At 44.2% G+C, this 11,015-nt stretch overlaps 1 protein-coding gene across 1 annotated transcript; it reads right to left on the minus strand.

The window, feature by feature from the left end:
- Window positions 1-2,827: 2,827 nt before the first annotated feature.
- On the minus strand, window positions 2,828-8,419 carry FAM170A (family with sequence similarity 170 member A). The gene is made up of 5 exons (XM_008144536.3): window positions 8,175-8,419; window positions 5,440-5,580; window positions 3,998-4,694; window positions 3,546-3,604; window positions 2,828-2,952 (listed from the first exon to the last, which is right to left on the minus strand). The coding sequence occupies exons 1-4, from the start codon at window positions 8,242-8,244 to the stop codon at window positions 3,598-3,600; spliced, it is 915 nt and encodes a 304-aa protein (XP_008142758.2). The 5' UTR covers window positions 8,245-8,419; the 3' UTR covers window positions 2,828-2,952; window positions 3,546-3,597.
- Between the last annotated feature and the right edge of the window lie 2,596 nt (window positions 8,420-11,015).

An 11,015-nucleotide genomic window follows, 5' to 3' on the forward strand; every position in this document is an offset into this window, starting at 1 on the left:
GAGAGATTGGTGTGGCCAGTGTGCTTTAGCGACATTATGCCCAGGATCAGAGTCAGTATCTAGAGACTATCCAGCCTGCATTTGACTACTGACTCCAGTTTCCACTCCCAAACTCAGACACTTGCAGACTTCAAGAGTGAGTGAGTGTAAGTAAGTCAGGAGGGTCACACCTGGCTACAAGGGTGGTGGCCAGTCCCCATTTGTGAGAAGTCCCCATCTATCTTCATTTTCTGTTCTAGTTCATTTAGGCTGATTTCAGGGTGGGGAGTAGAGTTACATCTACTTTATTAGAATCCTAACCAACAGTTTAAAGATGAGCATAAGTATGGCTTCAAACTGCTCTGAAATGCCTTATTCTAAGCAGAGATTCAAAGTCTTATTGAAAATTGGTCTTGTTGGTGGCCCCACTGAGATGATCTGGTGTGACAGACGTGTAAGTCATCTTAGAAAAGCTTTGGAGCCAAAGGCCTTGATTCCCACTTCATGGTCAATACAGTTCTTCCTGCAACACTATGAATCCTACCTACAGGGCCTCAGGTAACACCCTCTGTGCTTTACAGTGAAGTCTCTATCCCAGCAGGATCCACAGTGAGAATCCTCATTGTATAACCAATACCCTACCAATTTACGAGGAACAAACCCTAGGTGTTTGAAGCAGTCAGTGGAAGAGAAAAGTCAAGTAACATTCCAAGGAAAGGAGAGGAAATGATGAAGACTTAGGAAAAGAAGGGGAAAGAGATTTTTGGTAGACTCAACAGCGGGTGAAAAGGAACAAAGGTGAAGATTGTAGAGTATACAGAGGTGGTCAAAGAGTGAGTATGAAAGGGTAGCTAGCACAGGCCTCAAATTCTGAACTCCTGGAATGACAGTTAAAGGCGGGACTAGGCATCTTGAGGCAAAAGATTTGTGTATATAGATGATATCCCTGAGGGAGAGGCTGGGAAGCATGAAATAAGTTAGAAAGCTGGTTTATTATTATTGCCAAAAATAATAATGGCAACACCGCATCACTGGAACCATTGTTCATTCAATAAAGCCCCCAAAACAGTATGAAGTTTTCTCAAAAAATTAAAAATGGAACTCCCATTTGACTCAATAACCCCACTTCTAGGAATATAGCCCAAGAAATCAGAAACACCAATCAGAAAGGACATATGCACCCCTATGTTCATAGCAGCACAATTTACCATAGCTAAGATTTGGAAACAGCCTAAGTACCCATCAGCAGATGAGTGGATTAAAAAACTGTGGTACATCTACACAATGAAATACTATGCTGCTATAAAAAAGAAAGAACTCTTACCATTTGCAAAAGCATGGATGGACCTGGAAAGCATTATGCTAAGCAAAATAAGCCAACCGGAGAAAGATAAGTATCACATGATCTCACTCATTTATGGAATATAATGTACAACATAAATAGATGAACAAAAATAGGTCCAGAGACATAGAAGCATCGAACAGATCATCAAACCTCAGAGGAAGGCGGGGGGTGGGGGGGTGTACTGGGGGGAGGGGTGGAATAAGAGATCAACCAAAGGACTTGTATGCATGCATATTAGCATAACCAACGGTCACAGACAATAGGGGGGTGAGGGCCTGTTCTGGGGGTGGGGCAGGCTGGGAGAGGTCAATGGGGGGAAAAGGAGACTTACGTAATACTTTCAACAATAATGAATTTTTAAAAATAAATTAAAAAATAAATAAATAAAGTCCTATGGAAGATTCCCTACACATCCTGGAAAAAAAAATCCATGGGATTTTGGAATTAGACTTTATTCTGCTTAAACTGGCAAAAATCTCTGAACTTCCAATTATTTCCTTCTAATTCCATCAATCTTTCCAGGGCCTGGCTTTGGCTCCCTATTCAGATTAGGAATACACATTATTCCCCCCTCACCTTTTAGACTTTGGACAGCCTCATGCATCAAAATATCTTCAGTGCTTCCTAGGTGCCTTGAGCTCCAGTGGGTGGTAGAAGTGGTGTGAAGATGAAGTTCAGAGGTGACAGGATCAAAAACTTGAGAGGCTAGAATGAGAATTTATTTAGAAGTTATAATATTAACGTCAGAATTGGAAATATTAGAGCAAACTCCTAACGCAGCGATCTCCTCCCCAAATTCCAGATTGTGGTCAGATGGCTTTTTTTTTTAACTTTGTAATGAAGTGTCACCATCTCAGGAAAACCCTGTTCCATGGACAGCTTCAAGAATGAGAAATTCCTCCTTTGTCTTGGGTTTCCTTGTGAAGCCACAACTAACAGTCAGTCCTTTGTCCAGGCCAGGCCTAGGGAGGCATGCAAACCACCTTCCAGTCCTCTGAAGGTCCCCTTCCCAGTGTTTTAAATCATTAGACCTGGCTTCCACAGCTCCTGCCACTTTCCAAATGCATCATCTGAACTCAGTGTAGCTGTTGTGGTCCATGTGGTTGCCAGCCTTGGAAAACAGTCACACAGAAGCCTCATCAATCCCAGGAGACTGGATACTGTTCCTTCTGGAAGAGGATGGTGGATATCTTTGGTGTTTATGGAAAACCTCATTCACAAACCACTAGAGAGACAGATGTAGATGATGGGTGATAGATGATAGATAGATGATGGATAGGTAAAATAGCTAGATTAATCTAAATAAAGAATATATCCACTAGGTATAGTGCCAAGTGGGTACTAGAAATATCGGGGGAACACTTTGTACAGTATATGATTGTCTAATCACTATGCTGTACACCTAAAACTAATACAAAATAATATTGAATTTAAACTGTAATTAAAAAATAAACATTTTAAATATTAAAACAAAATTTTTTTAATTTAAAAAATTTATCCAGGAAAGTTTTGCAAAACAGCCTTTATTACATATGATGTTTATGTATTAGATTGAGTACTGGTCCCTTCATCTTCCTTCATACCACTGGCATTCTGTCTGCTACTATCTCCAGGGTCCTATCTTCTCCCTGAAAGTGAGAAAACAAAAGAGGCAGAAGAGGAAAAGACAAGAAGCAATATGGACTCTATTAGTCAGTTACCCTTCACTCTGTCTTAAAGCTCAGAGGCCACACATACCACAATGCATTTGTTTCCAGATCAACTACAGCAAAATAAAGGTTCTAGAACACTTCCAGATCACTTATTACTGACCTCATTTTCATGTATTTCTGTCTACACATTCCACTTTCTCCCAAGGGACTCTGTCCATAGGCCATAGTGAGATCCCAGCTCAGGCCAAAGACTCTCAGCCCTGAAACCTCTGGTCCTGCTGAGCCCCCTGTCCTTTCTTCAGACCACTCCTGGCCCTGGAGGGGCTGTTGGTGGTATTTCCTCTTAGAGTGAGGTCAAACATGGAGACTCTGGGAGAACTCCTGTCAAAATTCTCTACTTTCTCAATAAGTAAATGGAGATCAATTCCCTGGAAGCGTTGGGTATGCCACAAGTTGGTGCAGCTCCAGAGGCACCAGGTAACCCAGTGCAGCCTTGCAGGCCCTTCCCTTAGGTTCCTCTGGGCCTTCATGACGTAGGCTCACAAGTCTGCGCCAGCCTCAGGCCTTACCTCTCCCAAGAGGAGGCCACACCGTCTTCCAGGATCTTCTGGCCCAGGAGTCTCAGTTGCTGTGAGGAAACCAACACAGAGGAAGACACTTCTTAGTTAAAGAAGAAAGGTGCTCTGTTAGCCCTTGGAAATCCTCAGAACTTCCTGCAGCAGCTGAAACACTCGGGATAAATTCTCACTTACAGTCAGGACTTAATTAAATGCCTGGGCAAGATGCAAGGAGCCCAGTTTCCCACCATTACCACCCCAACCCCACCTTTCAGTTGTTCCCTGTTGTGATATAGCCCCCAACTCTCTCTCATTGAGGCAGAGGCCTGGATTGGAGAGAGTACTGGCTTGGAGAAGGCACAGCTCCCTCAGCAGACCCAGCCCCTGCTCATTTCCTGTCCTTTGGAGAATGAAACATACAACCTGGACATGGGTTCCAGGACCTCCTCAAGCCAAAGTCTTACCCTGTGGGCTGCTCCTCCTCGTTCTGTTTTTCTTCTTGTTTCTCTTCCTTTCTAACCTTCTTCACCTCCTCCTCCTTCTTCTCCCGGATGCTCTCTGATTCCACATTGCTTCTCAGCTGAGCCATGGTGAGATGAAAGACGTGACAGCTGAAGCCCTCCCTGATCCCGAACTGCACATGCTCCTTAAGGATTTCCAAGGTGGGGAAGACCCGGCAGCAGGCCATGCACCTGAAGCCAGTCTCCATAGTAACCAACCAGTCAGGTGTCTTGGCCCTGGGTCTCTCCTCAATTGTGGGCAACCCTGGTGGGCCGTCTGACTCTGCTCGTTCTTCATGCTCTTTCACCTCCCTGCTGGGCTCAGATAGGAGTTTTCTGGTGGACACATCAGAGGGGGGCGTATCTACCCGCACGTCCTCAGGAAGTTTCACTTCTTCCATCCTCGGCTTCTTTTTTAGTGACTCTGAGGTTTCCTCTGTCTCCCAGGAGATAGCCACACCCTTTTTCACTTGTACTTGCATGTAGTATATTTTCATACCCCTTTCCTCTTTGTTTATATACTGCGAGATCACACAGGACTTATAGGATGAAGGGGACGATAAGGAGACATGTGGTAAGAGGGGAACAGTCTCCTCTTGTTCCTTAATCTGGTTTAGGGTTGATCTAAGCTGGGCACTGTCTTGATGTAATCTCCGGATTCCTGGGAAAGGAAATTAGAAACATAAGAACATGTATGGGGCATGCGGAAACTGAGGGATCAAGTATGAATATGGAGGATACAGGAAAGAGGGACTATGATGTGATGTAGTTGTGTGATGAGCTTGGTGTTTGTTGTTCATATTATGGGGTAGTGTATCTGGTGTCATCTGTGGGCTTTTGATTTGTGTGTGTAGGGATATTGGAGGGGTGCCTGTATATAGAGTTGTGGAGTATGGTGGTGAAGGCTGTGGTATGGGGGATGTTGGTGGGGTGTGTGCTATGACACCAATGTGAGTTTGTGTCGTCATTGCTGTGATATTTGTGGAATGTGGGAGAATGGCATTGTGGGTCATGTGATTGGGTTTTGTGTGTGTGCTAAGAATGGACATCATGGAGTGTGGTTGTATGTGTGAAGTGTGAGGGCCTGGGCTGAGGAACTCTGTCCTTCTCTGGAAGCAAAGGCAAACCTTACATGTTCCTCTGAAGGTGCTTAATCTGGTCCCTCTGCCTATACCTCAAGCCCAGACCTTTCTGGCCCCTACTCCGAAACTTCCCCCCTGTGGTTGCACCAGGGCTCACACTCTCCTATAGTGAGCTCATATCCAAGATTTCCTAACCATTCGGCCATCCTCCCCAGGCTCCTTCACAGAGCCCTGATCATCTCCAATTGCCCTGAATCTCCTCTGAGGTTCATGCTTGGCTCTATGTGCCTCCTGCCATGCACCCAAGGAGGCCCATACTCTTACCATTATGGATGAGCTTGAGAGGAGAAGAAACACAGGTGAAGTATTCAGAGGCAGAGGAGATCTCCCCTACCCCTGGGTCACAGTCTTTGGCCACCTCGGTCGATCCAAGCTGAAGGGCATCCTTTTGTGACTTCGAGATTCCTGAGGAAGGTACAAAAGTCTCAGAGATACGTTTGTGAATCATTAATCTGTCCAACAAATATTTACTGAGTGGCTGGCTTTTGTCAGGTGCAGTGAATAGACATGGCTTAGACTCTGATTCTCAGTGGTTATTTCAGTATTTAGTTATAATCAACAATTACTTTGTTAGTATCTTGTTAGGATGTAGGCCTGAGTGGTGACTGTGAATATGTCAGAAGTGTGAGAGTGATGTGTATCACCTAAGCCTTTTTTGTTGTTGTTAATCCTTACCCAAGGATATTTTTTCCATTGTTTTTCTTTTTTTCCTTTTTTTTACAGAGAGTGGAAGGGAAGGAGGGAGGGAGAGAGAGACACATTGATTGGTTGCCTCCCACACCTGCCTCAACTGGGCTGGGGATGAACCTGCAACCCAGGTATATACCCTTGACTGGAATCAAACACAAGGGCCAATGCTCTAACCACTGTGCACCACTGACCAGGGCTCAGCTAAGCCTTTGGTAAGTGTGGGATTGGTGTGGTGAATGGGTTATGGAGAGTTTGTGTGTATGGTTTGTGATCACAACTCAGGAGTGTGTGACATGCAACCTGATCATATGGTATGGTTTGTATTTATGGTATATATTCACTCATTCATTCATTCATTTGCAATGTTCAATGAGCAATTACTATGTATCAGGCACAATTCCACTATTCTAGGCTTTAATAATGCTGAACATTAGAGCAAGGAAACACAGACACTAAACAGAAATGCAAAAAGTATATGATGTGTCAGCTGGTAGTAAGCATATAAGGGTTTAGAAAACAAAAATACAGGACACCAGTTAAATTTGAATTTTAGATAAACCATGAATAATTCTTTAGTGTAAATATTCCCATGCAATATTTGGGTTCTAATATTTGGAACATACTCATGCTAAAAAATTATTTGTGGATTATCTGAAATTCAAATTTAACTGGACATTTTGTATTTTATCTGGCAAACCTGGTAAGGGTTGGTTGAATCTGCTTTTTGGTGGTTTGTGCAAAGCGAGTCTGGTATTACTGTACTATGTGTTGTGTGGGTGGTGTGTATGACATGTGACTGGTTCTTACAGAGGTATTTAGAGATAGTTGAAGCTACCTGTGTTTGCATGATAGCTGGATCTAAATCTATATATACAACCCCTAGAGTTTGGTATGGTAAGAAAGGATGATATACACAAGAGCTGTATGTGAACGTAGTACAGGAGTGATGTGTGTATACACCTATGTACTCTGTGTGTTCTTTAATAAAAAGTTGTGTGTGGAGATGTGTAATTTTTTTCTCCATCCCAGTGTACATATATGTGAATGAGTGACTGTCCATGGAACACCCTTCACAAGAATTCTGAATCTGAATACACTTTCACATGTATTGAGTGTCACCAGGCATGATTATAGGAACCTTACCATACAGACTTATATATCCGATGAGCTCTCTATCCCATTTTATCCATGAGCAATTACTATGTATTTGTGCGTGTGCACCACACATGCACAAAGACAAAAATATCCTGAAGTGTACAGGACAGGGATAATCATTGCCTTCCCCCTCCTGTCTCACCTGCTATCTAAACATCTGCCTACTGGCCAGGCCTCCATTCCCAGGGCTCATTCAATGGTCTTCAGGACCCTGGGCCTCATGGAGACTGCTGGGCTCCAATTTAGGACAGAAACCTGGAGCTGGATCTCTGGAGTGGGCTCCATTCTGCCCCACCTTCTACATGTGACAACCCCCCGCCCCCACTCACACACACACACACACACACACACACACACACACACACACACACATTTCTCAGGACAAGCTATTAGTTTACATTTAATGCACGCAGTCACTACGTGGCTTGGGAAGTATATTCATGGCTCTCAGCGCTCTCTGCAGGGCCCTGACATTTCTCACCCTCATCCATTTGGTCTTAGTCTCTGGAAGGCCTTTCGCTCCCCTTGATCTCTGGGAAGTTCACCCCTGTGGATTCACTCCCATGGATCAACTGGTAAATTCTTCCTGCTGAGAAATAAAATCTTCTGCTTTCAACAGGCATTTCCATCCCTAGACAACAATCTCCTTTCAAACAGGCATTTCACTTCTCCAGATATTTTCAGCAAGGCCTTTAACTCATTGAGCTTCACTTTGCTCTTTGGTAAAATGCACAGGGCAACCCATGGATCTCCAGCATCAGCCTTTACACACCATACCCCCTGGCCCAGTGACCCCAGGGTCATATTAAGCAAAGAGAACAGAGAGAATGGGGGGGCCGAGAAAAGCTGCACCTCTGAGCCTGTACAAGCAGAACCCCAGTGGCTCCGAGTCCAACGTAGCTCCAGGCCGGAACAGCCCCAGGAGAGTGCTCAGGCCCTCAGACCGGCAGGTGGACTTTCCATCTGCCAGGGCATCTGGCCTCTCCATGCCATCTCACGCCTGGGGACCCTAAAGATGGACATGGCAGCACCGGGTGATACCAGGTCTCTCCCTCCCTACTTCACAGGTGCACGTTGTCCTCAGCCCCAGCTTCTTAGAGAGGGCTCAGGCTGGCCGCCACCCTTGTGCCTTCGACAAGTTGCTCAGCGCATACCTCCTCCCTTCTCGTCAGTTTCCTGGGACTCGTCATTTTCCAAATGTTTCCTCTTTTGTCGCTGTTTCATACTACTAGCAAGAAGAGCCCCCTAGAAGATGCCTAACATCCAGCTCCTCCTTCGCCCTACAGGTTGGCCCTCCTTGGCTCTCAGGAAGTCCATTGAAATGATTTAGCACAAATGAAAAGAGGTGAGTCTCTTAAATGGCTGAAGAACTCAGACCCCTCAGAGAACCCGCAGCACTGCCCAGTGCTCTCTACAGCGCAGGTTCAAAGGTTGCCAAGCCCACAGCAGAATTCTCCGACCTCAATGATGACATGGGAGCATTCCATGGACCGAGGCCCAACAGTCCCTGTCACTGCACAGACCCCATGGTCAAGAACAATTCTTTTTCCCAATGGAACCTCTCCCATGAATTCAACTCTTGCATTTCCCATTGTGGCAGGATATACTGAGATGTTAATCTGTTCCTGTTTCTTTTCTTTTTCTTTTTTTTCCTTATTTCACCCTTCCCCTTCTGCATTCAAGTGGGTAGCAGAGGCGGGGCACAGCAAGGCTGAAAGCAGTAACGGCCATCTATGCTTTGTCCCTAAAGTCCCAGACTCCATAGAAAGAGAGGCTTCTTGGGCAGAAACAGACCAGAAGCAGGACTTTTGAAACTAGCTGTTTCCTTCTTACCCTGCTAGTGTTGAGAAGTGCCAATTAAGTCAGAAAGAAATGTGTAGGGATCATGAAGGAGAGGCTTCTCAAGTGTGGCTGGGGGGGGGGGGGTGTGTGTGAGGGGTAGATGTGCCAAAAACTCCAAGAGGAGATGGCAGCTGTATTGTGCACACAAGCAGAATCTTGGCAACCTGTCCCACCCATGGCACGGGTCACCAAACCTAAAGGAGGCATGGCCACCAAGCTGATGGGCATCGAAACTACAACTGTGGGCTCTAATAACAGTGACCATGCTCTCGCCCCAACCCTCAAGACCAGGGCCTTATATGCTTTCCAAACAGGAATGGGTGGAAATCCAAACAGAACACCTGCAAGATCAAGGCTTAAAATACAAACTAAGTGGAGTTATAAAAAATATTTCACATTGTTTCTTGCACACCTCAGCTTGTGGGCTGAAGTTCATACCAGTTATAAGTGGCAACCCATCTGGATCCTCCTGATTCCAATCTAAAATTAGAGACACCTCATTGCGAGGCAGTGGCCAGGATCCAAAGGGAGGACTGGTGTACAGGGAGGAGGTGAACTCCCAGAAGTCACTGCTAACATTAGAAATGCCCGGTAGACTAAGCTGGGTCCAAATCCGAAAGGGCACCACAGAATGTCTTAAAGTCTCAGCAGAGGGAGGTGAAGGCAGGGCAAATGCAGCCTCAGGAGGATTCTTGGGTGAGGTTAGCCTTCCAGTTTCTTGCAGAATCCCTAGAAAAGAAGGGGCAAGGAAGATTTTTTAAAAACCTTTTGTAACAGAAATTTTCACATACAAAGTAAAGAGAATTATATAGTGGGAACACGGCTTCATAAACCCATCGCCCATTTTCAACATTGTCAATAGTCTGTCATTCTTGTTCTGTACACACACAAACACATGCACACACACAGGCATGCTTTTAGCTTTTTGTCCACTACTTTCATTTTAGGTGTGTGGTTGTTGGTGGTGGTTTTTTTGGGGGGGGGAGTGAGAGGGGTTGAAGCAAGTCTCAGACATCACATCATTTCTCTTTAAATGTAGCAGTATTTATTTTCAACAGACTAAAAGGTTGTTGATTTTTTAACATACAGAAATATTATTTTTATCTTACCCAACAAATGTTGCCATAATTCCTCCATAGCACTTAATAACCAAGCCATACTCAATTTCCTCCAACTGTGTTAACATGTCTTTTTTATACCTGGTTCATTGATTTCAAAATCCAAGCAAGGTCCACATGTTGCAATTGGTTGATGTATCTTTTAGTCTAGAAAACCCCCACCCCCACTCTTTTTTGCCATTTATTTGTTGGAGAAATAAAGTTGTTTATCCTGTAGAATATTCCAGTTTGGAGTAGATTGATTATATTTCTGTGATGTCATTTAAGATATTCCCCTATTACCTGCACTTTCTTATAAACATGTAATTAAATCTAGAAAAATTATTATATTTAGATTCAATTTCTTATTACTTCAATATTACTTTATAAGGTGTGCTATTACCTTCCTATTACACCGTAACAAGAAGCACATAAAGTCCCATTTTTAATGATATGAAGATTGACCAGTGGTTTCAGGTGCCGTCAGCTCGATCCCTCCACCATAATGTTCCCCATGGCTAGGCGTTCTGCTTCTCATTGTGCTCATTTTGGCTCCAGGTTGACAAAGCTGCCACTAGCTGACAACCTGTCAGTCATCACTGTAGAAAGAATTCTGGGGAGTCTCACACTGGCATCCAATGTTCTGGCTCAAAGGAACAGGCTTCGCTTCCACCCAAAATTGTTGACCACAGTCTCACCATGTGTCTCCTCATTTTCTAGACTCCATAAGCAAAAATAACATGGACAGTACTAAGGAGTAGCACAGAGACCATATAGAAAAATCCTAATGCTCCGTTTAAATATAAGATGTGACAAAACCATCAAGCTATGCATTCATGAAACTAGGGCTAGAACACAGATCTCTTGGATCATAATTCAGAACCTTTCCACCATGCTGTGCTAGGATTTTTACGCCAGGACAATGTAGTTACAAGACATTTACTTTGTTTTATTTATTTTTTTCATAAACAGGGTCAGGAGAGAAGGTTTGGAAGCCCATAAAACACTTGCCTTAAACCGAAAAGCAACCGCAAAATAATTTCGCTGCCTTTGGAA

The sequence above is a fragment of the Eptesicus fuscus genome, chromosome 4, assembly GCF_027574615.1.
Source record: "Eptesicus fuscus isolate TK198812 chromosome 4, DD_ASM_mEF_20220401, whole genome shotgun sequence".
NCBI classification, from domain to species: Eukaryota; Metazoa; Chordata; class Mammalia; order Chiroptera; family Vespertilionidae; genus Eptesicus; species Eptesicus fuscus.

What these genes read in the sequence shown, in the direction of transcription:
- FAM170A (XM_008144536.3), bottom strand. Translation starts at nt 8,244, where the DNA reads ATGAAACAGCGACAAAAGAGGAAACATTTGGAAAATGACGAGTCCCAG. An exon ending in AACTGACGAGAAGGGAGGAG is followed by an intron (nt 5,581 to 8,174) that starts GTATGCGCTGAG and finishes TACCTTCCTCAG; the next exon opens with GAATCTCGAAGTCACAAAAG. An exon ending in TCTCAAGCTCATCCATAATG is followed by an intron (nt 4,695 to 5,439) that starts GTAAGAGTATGG and finishes TTCCTTTCCCAG; the next exon opens with GAATCCGGAGATTACATCAA.